The sequence below is a fragment of the Peromyscus leucopus genome, chromosome 5 (assembly GCF_004664715.2).
Source record: "Peromyscus leucopus breed LL Stock chromosome 5, UCI_PerLeu_2.1, whole genome shotgun sequence".
NCBI lineage: Eukaryota > Metazoa > Chordata > Mammalia > Rodentia > Cricetidae > Peromyscus > Peromyscus leucopus.
The window spans coordinates 62740391-62768373 of record NC_051067.1 but is presented as its reverse complement, the minus strand read 5'-3'; the positions used below and the strand labels follow the sequence as shown (position 1 = coordinate 62768373).

The window sequence follows — 27983 nt, the reverse complement described above, 5'->3', positions numbered from 1 at the left end:
AATCTTAGAGAACACTTAATACCACATCTCTTTATTTTTCCAACACAACTGCAACAGTTTATTAAATAAACGCTTATTGTCTACTGTTTACTTTTGGGTCCTGCTATGCATGTAATAGACAGTCCTAGTATGAATTATTCATTGTTCACTTCCACTCAACTACAGACACTGCTTGAGAACTGGATCTTGCTTTAGGGACTTGGGGAAGGGAGAAAAAGTACTCATGGGGCATCAGACTGAGTGACTGTTGGAAGTAGAAGGCATAGCCAATACAGCTGGACAGCGCTCAGCTGTCACTGGGAGGACAAATGAAAAGCAGAAGAGGAATTAGAAGCAATTGTTTCCAGTGACAGAAATAACTTCAATGCTTGATTTTTGCCCATCCAGGCTGAGTGGCAGTTTGAGGATAGGACAAATAAAGAGGGGCTGGGGAGGGAGGGTAGAGAACATGGATACGATGAGTTAAAAAAGTATAAAAATTATCTAAAATATACATCAGATATAAATGCTCCATAACTCATTAGGGAAGCTCAAAAATACTGGAAAGTGGCAATTTGCACTACATTTATTTTTAAACAAGGGAATAGTCCGTGTTCTGAATGTTGTGTGCAAAGCTAATCCACGTCACTGTCTTGCTAAGCAGATACACTGCTTCCCAGCATCATGGGCAACACTAGATGGACAGTGTCAACAAATAATGTAAACTTCAGTTTTAAGGCAGCTGGTACTAATGCTGCACACAGGCTTAGCTCGGTGCCCATTTCAGAATGGGACAATTAGCACTGAAAACAAACTGAGGGAAGAAAGGGGAACCAGCATTGTTTGACAGAAACAGTATGTCAAAGTATTTTCCCTTTCATACACGCAAAGAACTATATGAACATTTAGAAAAACAAAGCACCCATCCCTCCAACTTCAGCCTGTTCCTTAACAAATATTTCAAAATACTGATAAATAATAGTGACTGCAAGCAGAATCCCAGTGCCAGAGCCAATAGCCCCCAGGAAGTCTGCTAACACCGACAGGGCACCAATGCACAAACCCCCAAAGGCAGCTGCTGTGGGGATGTACCTGAAAGACAAAAGAACTTTCATCAGGCAGTGGGAGGGAATGGGAAGAACACAATAGCTAGAAGCAATGCAACTTCCAGTTATGCTTGAAATGGTTCCCTCTAAAGAGAGAAACTGGTCAGAATAGGTCCTCACTACTGAGACACTGTACCCAGCAGATGGGAGATTAAGGCAATGATTTCAAAACGTTAATACCTGCAAGGCAATGCAATTTTTAGGACAGATCATTAGATTTTAGACTAAAATTTATTATTTGTTATCATACAAATGTATATATTGTATATATTCATACATATGGAATATATATTTTGTATGTATACAAAATATACTCTATATGTACATATATGTTACAGTGTATATAAAGTATATTTTTTCAGACATGTCTATAGCCTCAAGATGGCCTAGAAATAGCAATCCACCTGCTTCAGCTTCCAAGTGCTGAGATAAACTACCATACCTGACTAAAATATGGGGGTTTTTGTTTAGACTGGATCTCATGTAATGAGGGCTGGCTCTGAACTCATCCAACCTCCACTTCCAGTGTTTCAAGATCAGAGAGACCTGTGCCATCACATCTGACTAAATTATGTAATATTCTTAAGTAGGTATCCTTTAAGTTCCCTCTTGTAGGGTAAAAAATTTCAAACCAGGCATGTATATAAACACAGAGGCAAAACACTCATCCACATCAAATAATTGAAGATAGGCACACTAGTGCCAGTTCAAGAAACTGCTGAGCAAATGAGCAATGGACACACAACTGAGTTACACTGTACTGGTTTGGTACTCATTAGGTAGCCCAGGCTGGCCTTGAACTTGTGGCAATCCTGAGCCTCCCAAGTGCTCAGGTTAAAGATGTGGACTATATATTTCAACTGGATATATTAAGTGATATATGAATTTTTTTTTTCCAAGACAGGGTTTCTCCGTGTAACAGCCCTGGCTGTCCTGGAACTCACCCTGTTGACCAGGCTGGCCTCGAACTCACAGAGATCTACCTGCCTCTGCCTCTCAAGTGTGCCACCCATGCCCGGCTGTGGTATATGAATTATCTCAATAAAGCTGTCACCAAATACCTAAGGCCTGGGAACAAATCTTGTTTCCTGGATGTGAGGGTACCAGTGTTTTACGTGTCCCTGGTGGCTCATGTGCAGCCAGCCGACACTGAGAACTGCTGCTATGCAGTATTCTAACCCTGAGGTGTGAGCTGTGAAAGCACAGTTTCAATTTAAAATTATATAGGCTGCCTCAACAAAACCTGTACAAGGACAACACCAGTAGACATGCTAACACAGAAGGGGCCCCAACCCTAGACAAACAACTATAGGCAACTAAGGAATACCGAGAGCAGGAGAAGATAGCCTTCCCCGGGGAAGAGCCCCAATTGGCTACCCAATACCAAATGGTCAGCTCTAAAATCATGTACATATAAATAACACTATAAAGACTGAGCAGACTGCTTAAATATTTAGGAATGAGTAGATATATAGATATATAGATATATATACATACACACAGGAGTGTGTGTGTGTGTGTGTGTGTGACAAAAATGAGGCAAGATGCTGTGAACTGAAGAGATAGCAGGTGGGGGGAGTACTCTGGAGGGGAGAAAGGGAAAATATTTTCAAAAAATTTTTGAAGATTATAAAAGGGCCAATTTTTATGTGGAGAACAATTCAGATTTAGTTAAATTTTAGTTCTCTTGTGAAGAGTAGAAGACTATGACTTTGAATAAAGCAAAGAGCCTTATAGATTTAAGAAATGACCTTGTGAGCTTACCTGTTCAGCTCGTGGACCATGGAGGTATCTCTGTGGCCTCTCATCACCATCTGCTGCTCTTTAAGCTGCTTAGCCACCTGGCCGAGAAGAAAGAAAAACTTGAAATTAAACTCCTCGCATTTTGTTGCTTCCTACACTGAAAATATGAGAGCCTATACACTGGCCATTGTATCGCTCATATTAAACATAGGGAAAATGAGGTCTCAGTCCTGCCAAACATATGCTAGCCATACCTTACATCTTTACTCTCAGCATTTTTGTTTGTTTTTTGAGACAGGGTTTCTCTGTGTAACAGCCCTAGGTGTCCTGGAACTCACAGAGCTCCACCTGCCTCTGCCTCCCGAGTGTTGGGATTAAAAGCTGCTCTCAGCATTTTTTTGTATTAGCTCTGTAAAGAGGAACTGAATACTAGAGAAAACGTTTTTTTGAGTCAAACTGAATTTTGGAGGATCACAAAGCCCCAAATAAGAGTTCAGAAGAACCAATTTTTAGCCTGTTAAGGACAGGTCTAAGAATATATGAACAAAGCTAAAAACTATAAAAGTAACTTATTTTGGCACCCAAATACTATGACTTTTACAAAAGGTTTTTTTTTTTTTTTTTAATTTTTATTTTATGTTCATTAGTGCTTTGCCTGCATGTATGTCTGTGTGAGGCTGTCAGAAGCCTTGGAACTGGAGTTACAGACAAGTATGAATTGTGCTGAGAATTGAACCCAGGTCCTCTGGAAGAGCAGCCAGTGCTCTTAACGGCTGAGCCATCTCTCCAGCCCCACATAATATTTTTAACTAGTCACATACTTACATCTTTGGCTGAGGAACCAGACACTTCTATCCATGTCTTAGAAAAGAATGCACATGATCCCAACATGAAGATGATGTACACAACCACATGGACAGGATCCTCAAATATGGCACCCATGGACTCAGGAGGAGATAGGTAGTAACAAAGGCCTCCAACAGGGTAAGAACGAGCAGGTCCTCCCCCACTGACATCCTATCAAACAAGAATAAAAAAGAACAAATGGTCAACCAGACTAGTTGAGAATACTAGGGTTTTGGTTTGTTGGTGAGGATTAAACCCAGGGCCTTGAATGTTAAGCATGTACCATACAATAAATTGCACCATAAACCTTAAGATTTGCCTCCATTTTGAGATGAGGTCTCACTATGTTGCCCAAGATGACCCCAAACTCTTGAAGTGATCTCCTTCCTGCTTTAGCTTCCTGAGTACTTGAGATTATAGCTGTCATGACCATATATATGTTTGAGTTTTTCAAAATTTATGATGGTTTAACTTTTTAAAAAAGAAGCTTTGCTATTATTATGTGAGTATATATGATGCCTGTGGGTTGGTATGTGCAGTATGGCTCAGTGCATACGTGGAGGTCAAGGGACAACTTTGTGGAACTGGTTCTCTCCTGACATCCTTCCATGGAATCTGGGGATCAAACTAGTGTTAGACTTCCTCCACAGCAAACACCTTTACCTGCTGAGCCACTTCACCAGCCCATGATGTTTTGAAACACCTACAGCCAACAAGCCCATAGAATCTAGGGAGTTAACTTTGCATCCTTCATTCCTTCAAAATATGTACTTTATTTTGTGCGAGACACTTTGCACAGATCATTAACAGAAGAGTGAGTTTTAAAAAATATAGATCTATGAAATCTGGAGGATAGAAATACAATTTATAATTAATCTGATTATATTTAGAATCTGAATGTTTCAACTCTAGAGATGACCATTGCATTTTTCAGTATTAAGAAAACAATCATGCGGGGCTATGAGATGTCTCAAAGGTTAAGAACATTGGCTGCTCTTTCAGAGGACTAGGGTTCAATTCCCAGCACCTACATGGCAGTTTACAACTGTCTGTAACTCCAATTCCAAAGGATCTGACACCTTCATATAGACATACATACACACAAAACACTGATCAATGTTCATAAAAAAATAAAAGTAAAAAAATTTTTTTTAAATAAAAGAATACAATCAGGCTTTAATCCCAGCACTCAGGAGGCAGAGGCAGATCTCTGAGAGTCTGAAGCCAGCCTGGTCCACAGTGAGTTCCAGGACAGCCAGGGCTATACACACAAGCTTCACTGAGGCAGGCAGCCTGCCTACTCAGCCTGGGCTGTAGCGTGAGACCATGTCTCTAAACAAGGACTACAGAACAAAAATCACTTTTGTGAAAGCAACACTGATTTTTAGCCTAAAAAACTGTTCAAATGATATATGAAAATGCTTTCCATATAATCAAATATTAAAAACTACCTGGCCAGCCGGGCAGTGATGGCTCACACCTTTAATCCCAGCACTGGGGAGGATCTCTGTGAGTTCAAGGCCAGCCTGATCTACAAAGTGAGTTCCAGGACAGGCTCCAAAGTTACAGAGAAACCCTGTCTCAAGAAAAGAAAAAACTACCTGGCCAATCTTACTCTTACAACATTTATCAAATTTTCCAAATAACAAAATGGTACAGGTAAATAAATTCCAAAATGCTTCAATATCTATCTCAGTCAGTTGAAAATACAACTATAAAACACCAATTTTAAATATTTAATAAAAATAAACATACTCACGGCCCACTGTCCTAGTAAGTTTACTAAGAAGTTGCCACTAAATCGAACAGACAGCATCTGGGAAATGACATACAAGTTTGAAACTAGGGCAGACTGGAGGATTATGGGAATATTCGATGTGTAGAAGAGCTTGATGGGATAGCTACTGTACTGTCCTCGATACCGGGCCGACTTAATGGGCAAGTCAACACGAAACCCCTGAAAAGGAAGTCAAGAGAAGAGGAACTGCATGTCAGGGCGCAGACAGAGGAAGGGTGGCAGCAGAGAGTTGACAAACCAGCGATAAATCTGCCCCTCCCCAAAGACCCCTTTTCTCCAATTTCATAGCCAGTATTTCCCACCTTCAAATTTGGGTTGACTGGTTCTTGAAAAACTGACTATGCCATCCTTTCAACCAGCATTACTTTCACAAAAACAATAAGCAGTTTCACCAGTGAAAAGGTCATTCTTACCTGGAAATATATGACAACAGCAAACACGAACACTGTGGCAATGAGGTTCATGAGATTGGGGAGGTTCTGCCGATAGAAGGCCTCCCTCAAGGCTCGGACTTTGTCTGTCCTGGTGGCCAACAAATGAAATAGAGCTATGACTGCACCCTCAAATTCCGTACCTGAGAAATCAAGACAGAAATGAACTGTGGATGCCTCTTCCAAAGTCGCCTCAAAAGTCTAAACAAATAACTTGAACCTCGAGTCAACTGACCAATTTATGACTCTATATTGTATCTATGTTGTATGGCTTTATGGCATAGCCATGTGTGTGGGTTCTAAACATAGTTCTATCATGGAGGCAAGTGTCAACATAAATCTGCAATTTTCACTCATAAAGGTTTGCCTCTCCTTTACTCTAGGGAAAAGAAGGAAGTACTTTTAGGGATAATAAAAGCAGCAGCAAAGCAGAATAAAAATGTCAGAATCAGAGCAGGTATGTTTATCTACCATGCTTGCCTTTAGTTGACTGCACCAAGAATGTTAATAAATTATCAGTACTATTTTCTTAAGTCTGGGGTCAAAGTTAGACATTGACTACTTAGGACAGGATGACAATAAGAAGTGGAAAGGGATGCGGGAAAAACAGAGTGAAATCTTTCAAACCTCAGATGCTATTACAAAGCCAGTTAGAGAGGCAAGGGTATGAGTGCTCTCAGAGGACGGCCAAATCGTAATCCACTACCTTTCTGTCCCTCCCATAAGGCTGCAATCGGGGAGGTAAATGACTCTGGCAGCAATGGCCTAAGCAAGGTCAACCAAACTGTAATACTGTTTGCAACCACTGGAACTTTGAACGAGCAGAGGTTAGGATGCACTCTCTTGGACTTACTACTGCATACTTCACACATCTCTGCTCGCTGAGTTTTAACAGTTAGCACTCATGGTCCCCTAGGGTGGCAAACTGAGTGGCTCCAGGCATGTGCTGCTGCATTATTGACTCATTTTCAGCATACATCCAGCAAAACTCGTGCAGTTGCAGTCACTGTGCAATGTACCTCTGCCAGTGTTAATGGTAGTGGGACTAAAGGCCTTCCAGACAATGGTTTCACAGATGTTGGTGGCAATAAAGAGGGAAATACCAGACCCCAAGCCGTAACCCTTCTGTAGCAGCTCATCTAACAGCAGCACAATCAAACCAGCAACAAACAACTGTGGGGAAAGAAATGCACGTAAGCGGAAGCAAGAATCAACTCAGGAAGGGGCAGACGAATGGCTATTTCACAGTCTGTGCATGCCCAATACCAGACCTACGCATGGCTCCTCACCACTGCGGCAGCTGCAGCTTCTGACCTGCTCTAGTCTAGTTGGGCCAGTTCTAAAAATCAAAGGACTGCTGCCTCATTACATAGCGAACATTTCACCACAGAATTCTTTTTACACCAGCTTACAGTGTTTAAATTGTGCCCATGGTGGGGGGCACTAAATAATAATCACAGCTTGGAATTTGAAAGGAAGAAACAAAATATTACAAATACCTCCATGTAAGTAAAAGGCCAAATAAATTACAGAAAAATTAAAAGAGATTCTTCACTCCCTAAGGGATAAGAATAAGATTGACATTTTTTACAAAGTATTACATATATCTTCTATATAATATAATACATAGAGAATAAGCCAAAAACTAGAGCACAGCTGAATATACAATTTGTACTATAAAAATTCATGCTATACTTATTATGACCAAGATTGCATTGAAAAGTTAAGATTTCACCATGTTTTCTAGTTCATCATTTTCGTTTTGTTTTGTTTTGTTTTTGGAGACAGGGTTTCTCTGTGTAACAAACAGTCTTGGCTGTCCTTGAACTCTGTAGACCAGGCTGGCCTCGAACTCACTGAGATCCACCTGGCTCTGCCTCACAAGTGCTGGGATTAAAGGCGTGCACCACCACCACCTGGGTCATCTTTTTTTTTTTTTAAATGAAAACATACTAATTTTAGCTATGGCTATTCTTGGAGAAGATACATTATAAAAACATGTACCACAGTGTCAGTCAAGTGGCTGACTGGAATAACCTTATCGAGAGGGAAATAAGGCATGCTTGTGAGCCCCAACCTTACTACCTCACAGGGCTCCCTACTCTACACACTCCCCTAGAGAAACAAGGAAGTAGTTCCAATTCCTCCCAGATCAAGGAACCCACCCTGATTCCATACTTTACCTATTATCACCTGTCAATGAACACATCAAACTGCATTATACCCTCTGAGCATGCTTACCTTACACACTGTAGTTGGTTTTTTTGTTTTTGTTTTCTTAACTATCATTTCGCTTATATGAAACCTGACTTTTGTTTGTTTGTTTGTTTTCGGTTTTTGAAGACAGGGTTTCTCTGTGTAGTTTTGGTGCCTGTCCTCGAACTCACAGAGATCCGCCTGGCTCTGCCTCCCGAGTGCTGGGATTAAAGGCATGCGCCGCCGCCACCGCCTGGCCTAATTTGTCTTTTTAAAGTTTCTAGTTTGAATATCCAACAACTGGAAAAGGGACATAATCCTCAAACTCCTAAGAGAGGTCATGGGAACCTTCTACTGTTTGAAAATCAAATTTGACATTTTGACAAGGGAAGAGAGAAGTTAGGGCTGGGTTTTATTTTGAGTACAGTTAGGTAATGAGCAAGTTGAGTATTCCCAGTCACAAATACAGCAGCAACCCATCCATCCCCACTGAAGGGGAGAGTACCTACTCATAAATCAGCCAGTCATGGTTCTGATAGCTAAATGGTCTGTCCAAAGACACAAGCAGTCCTACAATAACTGAGGTCCCCTGTGCAGAATAATGCTGGCCTACAGAGTAGTTCATGAATACCTTTTGAAAATGAGACCTCTTTTCCCAGGAGGAGTAAGAAAGTATAAATAAATCTAAATGAGAAATAGTTTGTGCAATTTGAGGACTAGGAGAAAAGGTAGCAAAAAACCATGTATGCTTATGAAAGAGGCAGCAGACAATGACAGCAGCATCTCCATGAAGCCCAGTGAGAACTGACCCGTGACCAAGCAGACATGTGGAATGCACACCATGAACCTCTGAGTGGGTGTAAACTGGATGTCAACCTTGGGCAGGCATACTCGCTCTACTTAGTTTGACAAAACATACTTACCTTTACTATGTGCCATTCACAATGACACTTTCTAGTTAGTTTTTAATTTCAATCAAGACCCAATTTAGATTTCAAATTCAATTAGTGGAAAGAGCACTATGTGAGTGAAACAGAAACAAAGTGAGAAATACCTTCCATAACAGCATGCAAACAGTTCTCAAAAACCTATGTTTCTAGGTGAACACACACTGATCCAATCATAGCTCTTCAGTGTAGCCACATAGTCTCAATGTTAGCAAGCCCTTGAAAAGACACAAATGGGTCACTGCCCACCAACAATCAAACACGACATTTTTCTTTATACATTAACACTAAAAGAGTTCATCACAACACCGATATTTATATACCAGAAGTTATGTCAAAAAGCTAATACATATTTGCTCATTTCATTCTTAGAAATAATGAGATTTCTGATTGTGCAAAAGAAAGATTGAAATAGCCTGAAGTGCTGTAAAAGCTACCTCACCCAACCAGCCTAGAGCTGCTAAACTACATTCCGTGACTCTAAGCTTTTGGAAGGTCCCAGAGAAGTTACACTGGTACAAAATGTTCTGAGGGCTTGGTACTAGTTCTGAATGTCTTTTTAAAAAGAATTCAAGGCTACTTCATGCTAAGGGAGTATTGCTGTAGTAGTGTATATTTAGTGTTTTCAAGGCCCTGGATTCAATCCTCAACTCCAGAAGAAAACAAAAATTAAAACAAACAAACAAAAAACAAAAAACAAAAAAAAAACACCATAAAACTTTATTTGCTGCATAAAGCAAATGCTTTAAAACAGTGGTTGTCACAGGGCAGCAGTGGTGGCGCACGCCTTTAATCCCAGCACTTGGAAGACAGAGGCAGGCAGATCTCTGTGAGTACGAGGCCAGCCTGGGCTACAAAGTGAGTTCCAGGACAGCCAGGGCTGTTACTTGGGGAAGCTGTCTCAAAAACAAAAACAAAAAAGCAGTGGTTCTCAACCTTTCTAATTCTGTGACTCTTTGCTACTGTTATGGATTGTAATATAAATATCTGATATGCAGAATTTCTGATATTTGACTTGTGTCAAAGGGTCATTCGACACCCTGCCGTGGGGTCATGACCCACAGGTTGGGAACCACTGCTTTAAAGAAACCAAACCAAGCTTGAGGTTCTATGGATAACATCCTCAGCCCTGCACCAGCATCTGAAGAAACCCTAAGCACTGAAGGATACTAAGTCAGGATCCAGAGGATTCTTCTCTGCCCATCCTCTGCATCTCTCTCTTCTCCAGCTCCCAATGGCTATGTCAAGCAAGTATTTGTAAATGGAGAAATAAAGGAACCATTATTCTCTTGGGAAACACATCTTATACTGGAAGAGAATGCACTAGGCCTCAGCAAGTTACCAAAGACTCGATAATACATTAAAAATCCTGTCCTAGAGCACAAACAAAATAGTTACAACCCATTGATGGGCATCCTTATTAATCATGTCAACAGATTCTTAATAATTTAACTCTCTGTCCTGAGTCAGGCTCACTGAATACTCTTTCTTATTTTACTTGCTTCCTATATAAGGTTTATTTTTTTAAAAAAATAAATTATGCACATCTGAGATAGTCATATGTCTCAAATACTGGCATTTGAGACTATTTCAAAAATATTTTCTGAACTTGATCTTTTGAACTATTAAAAAAGAAAAACCCTAAATTAATTCTAATTTCATATAATAGATAAAATGAATTTCCACAGTAACCAGGATCCCAGTAGACATATTTTATTAACATAAAACTTTAAAAAGAAAAAAACTCTTCTGAACATTATACACACTCAAAATATGTTGGTCTTTTAAAAAGTTCTACTCCAAAATACTCATTTTGGAACTCCATGGGGGGCTGGGGTGGAGCCAAACTGGCAGTTGCCTACTATGCACAAGCTCTAGGTTGGATCCCTAGTACTGCAGAAACCAGATAATGGTTTATGGGTAATGCTAGCACCTGGGACATGGGGTCGGAGGACCAGAAACTGAAGGTCATCCTCAGCTCAGCTACACACTGAGTGTGAGGCCAGTCCAGGCTATATGTCACTGTCTCAAGTAAATACATAAATAAATACCTCCATAGAACACTTGTACATGAGTATATATGGTATTTTGCAGGCACTACAATTATTTAGAGCATCATGGTTTTGCATTCCACCAAGGAAGAAAAGAATAGTTAGATGCCTTGGTACACACCTAAAATCTGAGCACTCAGGATAAGAGAGGATTCCAAGTTTGAAGCCTGCCAGTTAATCTATGACAAAATATCTTTTTTTTTTTTTTTTTTTTTTTTTGATTTTTCGAGACAGGGTTTCTCTGTGTAGCTTTGTGCCTTTCCTGGGACTCACTTGGTAGCCCAGGCTGGCCTCGAACTCACAGAGATCCGCCTGCCTCTGCCTCCCGAGTGCTGGGATTAAAGGCGTGCGCCACCACCGCCCGGCGACAAAATATCTTATTACAACAACTTAGGTATTTCAGACTTAGCTGTTTTTCTGTAGACTACATGTTTCATTTCAGTAACAATTTAATGTCACATAGCTTGTTTCTAATTGGTGGTTCAAGAACTCCTCCCCTGCAGCCTCCCAAATAACTCACGCTAGAAGTCTGTACCACCGTGCTGGGTTTTCCGAGGTGACTTCAGCCAACAAGTAACCTCAGATATCTACTATACCAACAGTGCATAGAGTAACCAACAGCGAGGTTGCTAATCTCAGCAGCTTTGGCCAAGCCGACAGCCACAGAAGGCTGCTGCGTGCCCCACCACTGCCACCTGGCTGGCAACAGCAGGAATGCACTGTTAACTGAGGGAATACAGCAGGATTTCAGAGACATCAGAATGTGGAAAAAGCATAACAAAGAACAATCATGGAGAGATATCCATAACTCTTTAAGTAACAGACTATGAAGCTATTAGAATAAACTTTTTTTAAAAATCAAAACAACATATATGTCATTTCAGTAATAATATTGTAATTAAATAAAATAACTCAGAAGAAAATGATTCTACCATTCACCTAAAGAACTGTTGGACAAAAGGGACCGAACTTGTATTAGCATATGAAAACACAGTATGTCTTACCTGTATGATGATAAGGAGACAGATGCCAGCACCCATTTCCGCAGGGTCCCCGTACATCCCCGTCATGACATACACAATGGCTTGCCCAATGGTAATGATCATACCAAATACTGACAAAAAAGGAGTACATGCTTACAACCAAAGACAAGAAACAACACAACCAAAAAGCTATAGGGACATCTTTCCCACAAACATCCTCAAATTTGGATAAAGCTCTTTAATTGTATTATTGCTCACGTTTCTGGGCTCCATTGAACAGAGCTCTATCTTTGGGTGTATCTCCAACTTCAATGATTTTGGCTCCAGCTAACAACTGCATAATCAAACCAGATGTTACAATTGGGGAAATACCCAATTCCATCAATGTTCCTGTAAAGGAAGGAAAATGAGTAAACAACTTCTATACCTAATACAGATCAATTTAAATCATCCCACTCCTGAACAACACTTAATAAATGTGTTTAAATATTAACAAATTTCCACTGATTCCTTAAACATTAATAAAAGATCATTTATTAGCAAACCAGCAACAATGCAATGGATAAAAAGTACTATTCCATAATAATTTTAATTTCTATAAATTGTAAACTTAAAATACTAAGTCCTCTTTAAAAGAAACCTTCTGGGACTGGCAGGTACAGCAAAGCTGTAGATAGCATGAGGCTCTGGGTTCAATATCCAGCTTCGGAGCAGAATAAAAAGATGTCAAGGCTAAGAGGCCAGGGGCCAGCAAGATGACTATGTTAGTAAAGGCACTGCCACCAAGGCCAACACCCTGAGTGCAACTCCCAGCAGCCACATGGTGCAAGGCGGCAACTCGCTCCTGAAAGTTGTCGTCCAAACTCTAAATTCACGCTATGATATGCAAGCGCACATACACAAATACATTTTAACTGTTGTGATATAATATAGCTTTGTGATAGAGTGCCATCTAACATGTAAAGCCCTAGTATTTAATTACCAGCAACACAAAATTTAAAAAAATAAGTAAACAGAGGTGGGGTGTAGGTAGAGTACTTGCTTGGAAATGTAAAGCCTTATATTCCATCTCCAGCAAAGAGAGGGAGGGACAGAGGGAGAGAAAAAGCGAGAGCTTCCAAGACTTCTGTCTAAATCATTGTTTTTAAAACTTACACTAAAATTGGGGGTTATTTAATATTTTATCATATTTATTTACTTATTATACTCTATTTTCTCTTCAGATCATACAAACCTTTCACCTTTTATTTATTTACACTATTTATTTAGTGTTTGAGAAAGTGTGTGTCTGGGCTCACACCTGACACAGCGCGTATGTGGAGGTCAGAGGGCAACTTGTATTCCTTTAGTTCTCGTTTTCCACCATGTGGGTCCTGGGGAATACACCCTCAGATCATCAGGCTTGGTGGCAAGTGCCTTAACCTTGCTGAACCATCTCACCAGACCCTATTTGCTTCTCTGACAGAGGCTTGGTATTTATACCAGGCTAGCCTCAAACCACATACATGGCTAGAGATGACCTTGAAGTTTCAATTCTCTTGCCTCCAATTCCTAAGTGCTAAGATCACAGGTGGGTACATCCTTAGGAGGCTCAGGATGTTGCTTCATGTGCTACTCTACACTTAGCAGGTGGTACATCATAATAACTCAAGAAATGCTTGTTGAATCAGTGATGAAATAAATTACATTATAGCCTCATACTGGAATATGCCCATTAAATGAAGTAACTCATTAAAAACATTTAAAAAAAAAAAAGACAAGTACATATAAATGTGTGAATATATAGATTTGGGTATATATGTATATCATATCTTTCGAACATATAAATTTAAATGTAAATGAATATGTAACAAAAAGGTCTGGATGAATATTTGAAATTTATCAACATCCCAGGAACATGCATCATATATATTTTGATGCATTTTTATAAATGTTGATGCACTGAAACAATAATAAACCTTCCAAGCAGCAACTGCATAGACCAGTGTGCTATGCTCAACCTTGATAAAAGTCGCTCCTCTCTACAGGGAAGAGGGCTTATACAGAGACAGATGGCTGGCCAATGTGCTGGAAACAAGTGACGACTGAATGTTCAGCCTTCAAGAGGAAGAACCCTATTACCACCACCATCCCCATGCTCAGAAAACATCTCAGAAAAAGAAGAAAGCTGTGAAATGCTGTAGTATGTACATGTTATGGCCATGGCACTCATTAACCCACAGCAGATACAGAGCTTGTAAACAGTCTGCACAAGACTGAACCACTGAACATTTGTCCTCAGTGATATAGCCACTGTGACTTACTCATGTTCCAGTGGATAGCTCCACACCCATGCCCTGGTTAAGCCCACTAGGTCACGAAGCAAAAATAAAAACAAGATGGCTAGAGAGATGGCTCAGCAGTTAAGAATAGTTAAGAATACTGGCTGCTCTTCCAGAGGACCTCAGTTTGATTCCCAGCATCCGAACGGTAGCTCACAACTATCTGTAACTCCAATTCCAGAGGATCTTGTGCTGGCCTCTGTGGGCACTAGCCATGCACGTGGTGCATAGACATATATCCAGGCAAAACACCCATAAATATAAAAATAAACTAAAGAAAGAAAGAAAAAAGGGGGGGAAAAAGACATGAAAATGGGATGGGACTTGATGGGAGGATGGGGCTAGTAGGGATGGGGGGGTTGGTGAGTGTAACCAGAATATATGACACTATTAATGAATTTGGGGGGAAAAAAAGGAGAGGGTGGTGCTGATGAGATGGCTCAATGATTAAAGGCTTTGTGGCAAGCCTGGCAACCTAAGTTCAATCCCTGCAACCCATGTAAAAGTGGAAGGAAGGAACAGCTCCACCAAGTTGTCCTCTGACCTCCATATGCTCATTGTGACGTGTGTGAAAATACATACAAACACGCACTTTTAATAAGTAAATAAACCAATATTACTCCTATATCTAAAACTACCAAAAAACCTGCCATCTGGCCAAAGCATTTCCCTCAAACATGCACTCACCAATTCTAAAATTCAAGAGGCCTCCCTGACGCTGAAAATCAGGAGATTTTAATAAGGAAAAACTCATAGGATATGGTTGAGGAGATGGCTCAATGGGTAGAGCTCATGGCACAAGCTTTAGGTACAGAGTTCAGATCTCCAGCACCCACACAAACACCAAGCTGGTATGGTGGCCCACCTGTAATCCAAGCTCTCAGGATACAGACATGAGTTGTCTAGAGTAAGCTGGCTAGCTAGACCACCACAACTGGCAAGCTCTGGGCTCAAATTAGAGATCCAACCTCAATACATAAAGTAAGTTGGGCATGATGGCACATACCTTTAATCCCAGCACTTGGAAGGCAGAGGCAGGAGGATACCTGAGATTTCCAGGCCAGCAAGGGTTACATAGTGAGACACTGTCTCAAAAATATATACAGTAGAAAGTGACTGAGGAAGACTCTAGTCAACCTCTGACCTTCACTGTGTACATACACATATATGTGACCACACACATTCAAACACACACACATACAAAACACATACAATAAACTCAGTGTTGTCATTATTTCAAGCTGGTTTCTCCTCCTAAGCAGTGGGTTTCTGTTCTAGCTCCCCCATATAAAGCTATAAAACAGATGCTTGCTGGCAGGATGGAAGTCAGAAGTGCATACCTCTGTTGGATGCAAGAATAACTCTCATCCAGTAGAAGGGATCTGCAGAATCCGATGACATGATCCCAAACAGCGGAATCTGAAACATCACATAAAACACTTTAAGAAATGACAAGGGCGCTCTTAATTTAAAATGCACTTGCTTATGACAATGCCTGTTAGCTACTTCTTATGATTTCTAATAAGACAAGCTTACTTTAAAGTCTCTAACAAACACCAGAGATCATTACTTAGTAAATACTCCTGTAAGTACAGAGGAATATGCCTAACACTGCTATACATTTAAAAGTAGCAAAGAATATCAACTTTGTTATTTTTTCACCACAATTTAAAAAATACTCCTAACAGATTAACACATGTATTTGTCAAGGCATGTAACAACTTTGCAAAACTTAGGGTATTCACCAACTAGAATGACCACAATCATGATTTAAGATCCAAGGAGATGTATAGACCTGGAATAGTATGCCACCACTAAGAACAATGCTTATGAAATTGTCATCATATTGCAACATAAATGCTTCCTCAAGCTAAGAATAGAATATTGGTTCTCAATCAGGCATGATTTTCCCTTCAGGAGAACATTTGAAAGTAGTTGCATAGCGCACACCTTTAATTCCAGCACTCGGGAGGCAGGGGCAGGTGGATATCCGTGAGTTTGAGGCCAGTCTGGTCTACAGAGTGAGTTCCAGGACAGGCTCCAAAGCTACACAGAGAAATCCTGTCTCAAAAGAAAAAAAGAAAAGAAAAGAAAAAAGTAGTTGCAAACATATTTGGTTGTCACAACTTGGTGGAGCAGGGTAATATTGGTACCTAATGAGCAGACCCAGGAACAGCTCCCACCAAAGGAAGATGTTGCCTAAAATTCAGTAGTACCAGTATTAAGAAATTCTGGAATAAAAACTAAAATTCAAAATTGTATACAGTATAAGTTCAAAACTAAAAAAAGTACAGAAAATAATACTGGAAAAACATCCTTTTAAGTGCTAAATACTGATTATATCTAAGAGGTAAGATTATGATTGCTTTTTCTTCCTTATTTTTTTTCAGGAATTATCAAATATTCTATCATAAGACATCATCTCCTACCCAGTTGTTTTGATAAGGTCTTTCTCTGTAATGCAAACTAGTCCACAACTTGCTATGTAGCCCAGGATAGCCATGAATTTGGAGCAATCTAACACACTCAGAAACACATTAACTTTTAATGAGAAATAAACAAACAAAAGCCCTTAGCTAGACCTGGTGGGTCACACCAGTAATCCCAATACTTAGATAGGAGGATTGAGGCAGGAGTATTACTACAAACAACAGCAGAAAGAAAAAAAGAGAGAAAGGGAAGGAAGGAAGGAGGAAAAAAAATCTTTCAATTTTGCCCATGATAGGACTCTTGTTTAGTTTCCTTACCATACTGGGGAAGAACCAAGGGCCTGGCACATGCTATATCTCTGGGCTCTATCTCCATGCCAATCCGCATATAAGACACAGCATTTAGTGATACCTCCTTCTTAAACATGATATATTCCTTTCTCAAAGTGCAGATTCAGCACAAAGAAAATTATATTGCTAATTTCAAAAGTCTATAGTGACTGAGGAGATAGCTCAGTTGTTAAAAGTGCTTTCCACACAAGCATGAGGATCTGAGTGAGTTAAGGTTCCCAGTACCAATGAAAAGAACCGTGTGCCAGTGCATGCCTGTAACCACAAGGCATGAAGGAGCAGAGACACGGGGATGCCTGTGGCCTGTTTACCAGGCTCTCTAGCTAAGCAGGAAGCCATAGACCTCTATACCTGCACACACACAATAAATGCAAAAACAAAAACTGTAAAACAATTTTAAAATGTTTTTAAGTTCCAAAATATGCTGCCAGAAATTTTAAGTGCCTGAATCTCTGGGATATTTGAATCTTGTTAAGCTAGGCGACAGAACTGGTAACACGGGAGGCAGAGCTAGTTTGTGTGCACCCTGTGTCTGTGAGAAGTGAGGAGTACGGAAGTCACTGTGTAGGAAGCCACTAGCACTACAGGACAGTCCCTATCTGAGGCCCCTGGAACAGAACCCTCTATATTTCCTCTGGAGCTCTTGGATTGAGTCCTTAAATGTCCAAAAAGTCACTAACTTTATTTTCTATAAAGTCTTTCTTTTAACAAACCTGACAAAATAGTAATACGATACAGTACTCTGGAGAACCCAAACACTCCATGTTCTAATGGACACCTGAGCTAACCATATGGAGATACAGAAAATGAGCACTAGAAGTCTTCAAAAGCAGTGGGAAGTCAAAGCTAAAGAAGGCACGTCTGGGATGGGACTGCATGTTGCAGGCCTGGAATGTGGCTTGGTATTTGCCTAGCATGCTCAAGGGTCAGGGTTCACCCTCAGTGCTGAAAATGAACAAGATGGCAAGTTGCAGTTACATTAGGGGACTTTCCCCCTCTGGCACATAACAAAACACAAACATGAAAGAATAAAAGCTAATGCAAATTTTAAAAAGCTGGAGGAAAAGGGAAAAAAATCTCCAAAGTGGCTGTGATGTTAAGCTTGACTGTTAACTTGGTAGGATTTAGAATCACCTAAGAAACAACTCAAATAAGTCTACAAAAGTATTTTTAGAGACATTTAACTGAGGAAGAAAGAGCTCTCCTGAAAGTGGGAAAACCACCCCATGGGCTGGGTCACAGAGTCAAGCAGGCTGAGCATCAGCATCATCTCTCTCTGCTTCCTGACAGCAGACACAATATGACCGGCCACCTACGCTCCTGTCACCACACCTTTCTGCCACTGTGGACTGAACTCTCAAGGTGTGAGCCACACTAAAGCATCCCTTACTTCAGTTGCTTCTGTCTAGTGTTTTGTCGCAGCAATAAGAAGAGTGACTAATAAGCCACTACACAAGAAAAAGGTGGTAGATTCAAAGCACCACTAGCCACGGTGCAGCCTACCCAAGAAGATCAATAGACAGCTCCTACCTATTACCATGCGATGCTAACAGTCCCCCAGAATGCCGACTAACATTCCAAATGTGGAGAAGGAAACTACAGACTCCTTCATTCTTCCTTTTCATGAAGAGAAAGGAGAAACTGCAACTGAGAAGGAAGGGAAGGGAAGTTGAGCGATGAGGGTGAGTCTGTGGGATGGAACTGAGATTGTGGGACTATGCTAAATTTAAGAACTGAGGGACAATCAGAGCCTAGAATGGAGAATAGACCTCCACAGTTAGCTTGTGAGAAGCTTTCAAGACAGCCCGAAGGGGGGAAAAATCAAAGCAGAGCCTTGGAAGCATCTAATGTAATGATCTCAGCTTATCTCACCTCCCACCATTCCCTCAAGCTAGAGAAAACTGGCTAGAACTTGTTTTATGTTCAGTTGAAATCACCCACACTGGGCAGATCTGCCCAAACGTGAGAAAGACAAAAAGCAGCCATTTAGCAACTATATAAACACAGGGAAACTAGGTAACACAAAGGCGTAAGTGGGCCACAGCATGAGCCATTCCTGAGAAACAGCACTGGTTTCTAGATAGAAATGTTGGGGGGGCGGGCATTTTTTGTGCTGGGAGACTGAATGTGGGGCTTACATAACAACCTAGGCAAACACCCTAAGGAATCAGGAGAGGGAGTGTTTTTTGTTTTGTTATCATTTTACCTTTAGAGACAGGATCTCTCTACGCTGTCCAGGCTGGCTTTCAACTGGAGACCCTCCTGCCTTAACCTCCAGAGGAGCTAAGATCCCAGGCCAATGACACTAGGCCTGGAGGTCATTCTTCTATTTATGTTTCCTTCTTGGGATCTGGGTAATGATTTAAGACCCAAAATTCCACTCTGTGCTTTTACAGGTTAACGTTTGCTGACCACTATATTAGAAGATTCAGTATTTTCAAGATGACAATTCTCATAAATCAACCTAAAAATTCTCATAAATCAAACTAAAAAGTCAAAGCTGCATATATATCTCATATCCCTAATGGATTTTCTTACAAAAATACACACAATGACTCTAGCTGTTTCTATGGAAATATAAAGGACCTAGAGTTGGTCCTTCTCAATAAAGAACAAAGCTGCAGAACTTTTCCTAACTTACCAGTTTAAGAATGTAATGTCAGAATCCAGCAGCTGCTCAGAACACAATATATCCAACAGCTTTCCCCTGTCATAGATACCAACAGGCATCCTACGGAGACATTTGAGTCCCTAGCTAACAGACTTTCAGGTGCCAACATCTCTCTGGCCTGAAAATTAAGTCTACATCAAAGTGAGCCCTGATGGACACCCATCTTGCTCCTTACCCTCTTCCCTGCCTCCTGCTTCAGAATGAAAGAGCCTGACTGTAGGCTCTGGCTATGAAACCTCCTCCATTCTCAGAAACATATAAAAGGAGACCCACACTTCCGCCATGGGGAGGATTTATTTTCTTCAGAGACCCCACCAAGCTGTCTCTGATGCTGACACTGTCAACTTTCCTCACAACCCCCACCATGCTATTGCCCCTCTTTCTATCCATCTACTGCATTAATAACTCATATTGCCTGTATTAGTTAGGGTGTCGATTGCTGTGAAAAAACATCATGCCCAAAATCAACTTGGGGAAGAAAGGGCTTATTTTATCATCTACAGAAGTCAGAGAAGAAACTCAACAGAGGCCGTGGAGGAGTGATGGTTACGGGTTTGTTCTGTTTTCTTATGCTATCCTGGACCATCTGCCTCAGGAGGCACCACCCACGATGGGGTGGGCCCTTCCACATCAATCATTAATCAAGAAAATGCAAAGGGCGTAGTGACATGTGCCTTTAATTCCAGCACTCGGAAGGCAGAAGCAGGCAGATCTCTGTGAGTTCTAGGCCAGCCTGATCTACACAGTGAATTCCAGCCAGATAACTAGTGAGACCCCTCTCAAGAATAATAGTATTGATGTTGGGCAGTCATGATGAATGCCTTTAATCCCAGCACTCGGAGGCAAAGGAAGGCAGATCTCTGGGTTCAAGGCCAGCCTGATCTACAGAACAATTCAGAACAACCAGGGTTACACAGAGAAACCTTGTCTCGGAAAAAAACAAAACAAAAAAGACACTTTACCAAATATGCATCACACAAAAAAAGTTGCTGACTATCATTTGCCAAGGGAATTCAAACTGAAACCACCCCTATTAAGATGGCTACTATTCACAATAGGTGAGCTAGTTGAAAATAAGCAAAAACTTAGCAAGACACAAGGGAGTCTCAACTAGGGGTGCATAGGCAAAGAACACTGAACATAGTTACCATGCAGACCAGCAACCTTTCCTAGCCATGCACTCCTTAGAGCAGAAAGACTCATACACAAGCATTTACGGCAACCTGTTTTCAGCCAAAAGTTACACACACACACACACACACACACACACACACACACCCCGAATATCAACACATAAGTGAATGTGCTGACATTCACATAGAGAAATAAAAACTGCTGACAACCTGGCTAAATCTCAAAAATATTGTAAAATCAGACTCTAGACACCCTGACTACAATATGTGAAATTCTAGAAAAGACAAACTATAGTGATGAAGGGAGATCAGAGCTTGCCTAGGACTGGGGGTAAGATGATAAACAGTGGATGAAGAGTTACAAGGAATGTTGGAGGGTAACAAAAATGTTCTGTACCCACTTAGGTAACAGCTTCTTGGGTGTACACATCTGCAAAAATTCTTCAGAATGTACAGTTAAAACTGTTACTATGAACATATACCTCCCTAGAGGTGACTTTTTTTAGTGGGGGTACAACTTCAAAGATGTCAAATGCATATGGTAGAAATATAAATGCATGCTTTTTTCTCTGCATTTTCTGTGCGGTTTTTTTTTTTTTTAAACTATTCTCTCCTAAACATCCAAAAAATAAATAAATAAAGTAGAGTAGTAAAAGTTCTTTAATAACCTGATCATTTCCTTCTTCAACACACATGGACCAGCAAGACGGCTCAGCAGGTTAAGGCAATTACAACCAACCCAGCTGACCTGAGGAGTTCAATTCCTGGAACCCACAGGATGAAAGGAGAGAACCAACTCCCACAAACTGTCATCTGATCTTCACACACATACCATGGTGTGAGGTATGTATGCATACATACACACACACACACACACACACACACACACACATATTTATAAAAAAAAAAAAAAAAAAAAAAAAAAAAAAAAGCTGGGCAGTAGGCATATACCTTTAATCCCAGTACTTGGGAAGCAGACATGCTGATCTTTGAGTTCAAGGCCAGCCTGGTTTACACAGAGTTCCAGGACAGCCAGGGCTACACAGAGAAACCCTGTTGTACACGGTAGGGGGTAGAGGGGGTGGATTTCTGTAAGTTTGGCTACAAAGTTAGTTCCAGGACAGCTTTGAAACACCATAGACAGAGAAAAACTGTCTGGGGGGTCGAGGGGGGGGGAGTGGGGGGGAACCAAGCAAAATAATAATACTGCTCAGCTTATAATGTAACTTAGTCATACAGTACTTGCCTTCATGCACAAGGCCTTGAGTTTGATCCCCAGATCACAAAGAAATAAAACCAGCAGAACTCGGAGCCAGAGATGGCTCAAATGCTAAGAGTCCTTGTGCTTTTCCAGAGGACACAAGTTCAATTCTCAGAACTGACATTAGATAGATAACTCACAACTAACTGTAACACCAGCTGTAGGGGATCTGACTCCCAATTCTGGCCTCCATGGGCAACTGTACATATGTTTTTTACACACACACACACACCCCACATAAATAAATCTTACCAAAACAAGCAGCACTCAATATAACTCAGTATATTATTTTATCAGTTTTTCAAATCCTTACCAATCAAGACTTAAAATAATACAGACGTGTATTCAATGATTTGGTTACATACCTGACAGCAGACTAAGAAAATGAAGAGTGTTATAGCCGTCCATAGTACCTTCTCTCTAAACTGAATCTGTATAACACAAGTACAAGAATGATCAATCAAATTCAAAGCAAACTCCATAGTAAGGCACCATTACCATTCCCCATTGGGCATGCTCATTGTTTGCACACCCTAGCTTGTTCCAGCTAAAATCAATAGCCAAGCATCTCAAATGCAAGTCTCTTCTTTTCCAAGAGGAAGGTATTACTTGTAAGCTTTCCGTGCTTTTTGTATATCCTAGGTAGTAATCCTCAATCAGTTGTACAGCCAGGAAGAATTTCCTCTCATTCTGTTGCTGTCTCTGCATGCCTTTCCTTTGCTGTGCAGAAACTTTTAACTTCATGAAAATTCCATTCGTCAGCTGTTGGCATTATCTTCTGAGTGACTGGAGTCCCACCCAGAAAGTCTCTGCACAGGGCTGTATCTTAAGGTGCTTTCTCTACTCTCTCTTCTCACAGTTCAGAGTTCCAGGTGTTACACTAAGGTTTTTGATCCATTTGGTGTTGATTAAATTTGAAAGATTGACTATAGCTTGTAATAGTTAAGTCTATATCTCCAACTAGCTCCCATGTGCTGCCACAAAAAAAGATAATTTAAATATAAGCATGCTTCATGAGTGCCAGGCAGTGGTGGCACATGGCTTTAATCCCAGCACTCAGGAGGCAGAGGCAGGTGGACCTCTATGAGTTTGAGGACAGCCTGGTCTATAGAGTGAGTTCCAGGACAGCTAGAACTAAGACTACACAGAGAAACCCTGTCTCAAAAAACAAACAAAACAAAATGAACAAAAAAACATGCTTCATGTACACTGTCCAAGGGAAAATAACTGAAGAGGAGGCAAAGTAAAGCAGATCTAATGCACGTTTCAGTCAAAAAGGGAACTGCATGAAATACTGAACAATTTTACACAGGAATCCTAGGATATCCATAAACTATGAAAAGTTACACTTGGGTATGCCTAAAGTAAAACTGAGTAGCCATCTCTAGCACCTCAAATCATTAAAAATTAAAAGTACTTCTAAATAAAACAGTAAGCCCAACAAAAGCTTTATCAATCTCTATGACCCTATTTTGTTATTAATTTCCTAAGAACTAAAAGGACGGACAGGATAGTCTAAGAACTGAACATTTTTAAATTAATATTATTTCTGGAGTTTTAAATATCTCAGTTCCAAATATGCTCAATGATTGAAGAACAATGTGATTTAGTTATGATACCTTCTAAACACATTGCTGCTATTTCTTTCCTAACAAGAAATTAAAATATGGGAGGTATATACTCACACAATTGCAATTTATTGTGTAAAACAGTTGGTACTCACTAAAACCTACCCAGCAAATCATAACATCAGCTAGCAATATATACATCCTACACTAAAGAATTATAAAGTACCAACATGGCCAGGAGAATAGTGTATCTTAACTAACACACAGGTCAAGAACTTGGGTTGGAAAAATAACTTAGAGCAACATTTTTGATAGAATGAAAATCCTACCTTCTTTAAAAAGTCTATAACAGGGCCAGCCAGATAGATGTGGTGGTTTGAATGAGAAAAGCCCTATAGGTTCATATATTTGAAAGCTTAGTCCCTAGGATTAGGGGGTGTGGCATTGTTGGAGGAGGTGTGTCACTAAAGGTGGGCTTTGAGGTTTTGAAAGCCCATGCCAGGTCCAATTCTTTCCACCACCAGACCCACATGGTGAGAGAAGAGAAACAATTCCCAAAAGTTGCCCTCTGACCTCCATATGTACACCACAGTACACTGGTGCACTTGTGAGTGCACATACATATATATGAGAAAAATTAATATAACTTAAAAATTAAAAACCAGTCTATAGTTGTTTGCAAGATGAGGAAGTAACATTTTTCCACTTACAACCAGAAATGGTTGGGGTAAGCAAATCAACCTTGGTGGTTTGGCAGAGTAATTCACCTGTAAAGTTACCTTCTGTATTAGTAAAATATTATACTTACTTTCCTTTCAGGCTTCTGAATTTCTGGTAGAACTGCACAGAAAGGTTTGATAACTTCTAAAAACTTGACTGTAAAAAAAATTATCAAGTTTAAAAATGTATCTTTTAACAGTTTGAAAAACAAATTGTCTTTAACAGCTGTTTATCCTGTCCACCCAAATTAAATAATCATGATGTTCTCAAGTTCAAAGAAGTAGGTCTGCAATAGATAAGACCATCCAAATGGCTAGTGAGTAAATAATGAAGGAAAGTCAATAATGAACCAGGACTTTGCTTCTTCATGCTTAAACCCAATCCTTGTATATATACAGAACAGGAAATATTCAGATCACCACTATGAAAAATAAGTAAATGCAGTTTACTACAATACTTCGATAATGCACTAATAGATGGCAGGACAGAGAGAGCCTTTCCCAGGGATGCTATAGAAGGAAATGAGCTTAACCTCAAGTACTGACTTAAACAGCTTAAAGATGGCAACATTCACTAGGCAAAGAAAGAGGAAAAAAAAAAAAATCAGGATCACTTCCTACAGGCAACTTTTTAAAGCCTACCAACTCTACTTCATTTCAGTTAGCCGCATTTCACAGCTTGGTCATTCTCCAAGTAACCACATCCAAGTACTTACACATAAGAATCAGCTCAGAGAATGGCAATTACATTTCATTATAAAGTACTGCTTTCCCAAGCTACTTCTGAAGTAATATAAAGTAAGATAAACCAAGGTTTAGGGATCGACGCTATCTCCTAAGTCCCGCTGGACTCACAAAGGTGTAAGTCACTGATGTCAGTTAGAATTTATAATTGTCATGTTTGCTATCTAAGTACAAGTTTGGACTATTTAGAAAGTAGATCTAAAATCTGAAAACATTCACCTGTAATAATAAAAAAAAAAAAACTATGGGTCACATCAGGAAACTCCCTAGAGTCTCCTTATTCCTTTTCCTTACCAAGCGACCCTCCGGGATTTCTTGGCATTTTATGATTCGCTGTACTGGCGTTCGGGTTCAAACAATGCTGTTGCGTGCCTCCATGTATTTTTCCTATCCTGAGAATTCCATTTATCATTCTAACTCAAGGCCAAGGGTCTTATCTATTCCCTTTTCCAAATGTCTACCAGTTGTCCAAAGGGTGTATGGCTTGGACCTTCAGTTAGGCACCCCTTTAGACACAAACGTGTGAACTGCTAGGTTAAGTATTTGCATGAATACACATGAGGATGGATGTTTGGGGCAGGGCCCTCGAAGGATCCCCACAATACGAGGCCTCTTCCCTACCGCGCGCACCAACTTACAGTTTTCAATGAACACCACAGAATGACTGGGATGAATATTTCAAGGAAAATGCTGAGCTACCGATCACACGCCTTTCCTCCCCTAAAACACATGCTATGAATCACATAAAAAAAAAAAATGAGGGAGACTTATTCATCGCAACACGCCAAGGAAGCGTGATTCAGGAATTTAAAAAAAAAAAAAATGAGCTTCCTAAGATGCAGAAAAATCCCAAGTGGTCCAAGCTAGGGAGAGTGTCCTAACTCCCCGCCCCCCAGCCAATGGCCTCCCCGCGCCATCCACGCTCCTAGCCGCCTAAGGGACGCAAACCGGGACCTCTGGGTCTCCGTGACCCGCCAGGCAAGGCCTCGCTGACCGGAGGCGCCTCGGCGGAGGCCCCCAGCTCGCGCCATCCGCCGCGACCCCGGCGAGGCCTGCGTATCTTCAGCCCCCCTAACGACCCCCAGGGGGAAGCCGCTCCACGGCCCGTAGCCCGGAGGGACCCGCGACCCTGAGGTTCCCGCTCCCGCCACCACACTCACTGCCCATGGCGGCGGCTCGGGACACCCGGCGAGGAACGGCGGCCTCGCAGCTGCTTCTGCTCCGTTCCTCACGACTCTGGCCTAGGCGACGGAGGCTTGGGACACGCTTCGTCCGTCCCCGCACAAGCTCCGCCCACGAGTCATGTGACTCGCGCTCTCAGCTCCTCCCAGACCCGCCCCCAGATCTGGCCCCAGCCGTTGGACGACGGCCACCGCGTTGCCATGGCCACCACTGGCGCGGCGGCAGGGGCGGGGCTGCCACAGTGGGCGTGTCTTGGTTGCCCTACCCAGTTCCATGGCCTCCCAGAGACAGGCCTTGGGGACCCAGGGTTTTCCTTTTCGGAGCTGTTTTCCCAGATTAGGTTTCCTAGTTCAGGCATCCTGCTGGTCTCCTATGGCCTGCGGCTGAGCTTCCAGAACCAACCTTTTCTTTCGGGCCCATCTTAAGTGTAACTTCTTAGAGATTTGTAAAAATTTGGTGACACACTGTGCATTCAATAGCTTACAAAAGTACTCTCCAGTTTACTATCACGCGCTTTCCCCATCTCCGAAGTACAGACATCAAGGTTTTATGCCTCCTGAGATTGAGGAGTTGACTGAAATCAGTTCTTTGACCCCTCTGGTGGATCCTCCTGCTTCTCCAATTTGTGTCTTCTTGGACAGCATGTGGTTAAAAAACAAAAAACACAATATTAGAATTCAGTCAAACCAGCGGTGGTGGCGCACGCCTTTAATTCCAGTACTTGGGAGGCAGATGCAGGCAGAGCTCTGCGAGTTCGGGGCCATCCTGGTCTACAAAGCGAGTTCCAGGAAAGGCGCAAAGTTACGCAGAGAAACCCTGTCTCGAAAAAACAAAACAAAACAAAAAAGAATTCAGTCAGCCCTACATTTTAATCTCCAGGAATGCCTTTGGGCAATCAACCTAGATGAGCTACTTTGACAAAATATGGACAACAGCAGCCACCTTATGCGGGTGTAAAATTTGAATTGAGACACTAGCATACACGAAGGCTTTTAGATTAATTTTCCTTTCTCAATCTTTAAACCACTCCTCGAAATCAAGTCTGTGTTCTAATGTCTGCTGTAACAAGTCAAAGGTAACATCCTATACTCAGTCAGTCATCAGTCAAATCCAAAGACGTGTTCTCCTGTTCAGATCTATAACCAAGAAGGAAACAAGATGAGCACCTGGGTGGGGGTGGGGACCGTTAGGGTTGTCTGGCAGGGGCCTGCAAGGGTTTTTCTCACCGTGTTTGTAGCCAGCTGGGAAAACTCAGAGGATTAATATTTGCACTTGCAAAGAAAGGCTCTCTCACTCAGATCCGGCCATCAGTGCTTATTGTGAGCATTGGCATGTCCGTTTGGCTTCCCAATGTGTTCTGGGCCTCCTCACAACATTGTAACTTAGTGCCAAGGGATGCCACTGGAAATGTGTCTCAGTTATTGTAGTGTGTAGAGGCAGCCAGGAAGGTCTGCTCAAGTTCTGGGAGAGGAGAGAAAAGACCTAGGGGAGGGTGTGATGCAGCTGGAAGACTTGAGTGATCTC

General features: G+C 41.2%; 1 protein-coding gene across 1 annotated transcript; it reads right to left on the bottom strand.

The window, feature by feature from the left end:
* Positions 1-4: 4 nt before the first annotated feature.
* On the bottom strand, positions 5-26606 carry Sec61a2 (SEC61 translocon subunit alpha 2). Its single transcript, XM_028891739.2, has 12 exons — positions 26438-26606; positions 24623-24690; positions 22612-22677; positions 15742-15820; positions 12339-12470; positions 12102-12211; positions 6923-7076; positions 5886-6046; positions 5434-5631; positions 3654-3845; positions 2850-2926; positions 5-1071 (listed from the first exon to the last, which is right to left on the bottom strand). Exons 1-12 carry the CDS (start codon positions 26442-26444, stop codon positions 885-887), a joined length of 1431 nt encoding a protein of 476 aa, XP_028747572.1. The 5' UTR covers positions 26445-26606; the 3' UTR covers positions 5-884.
* Positions 26607-27983: the final 1377 nt, after the last annotated feature.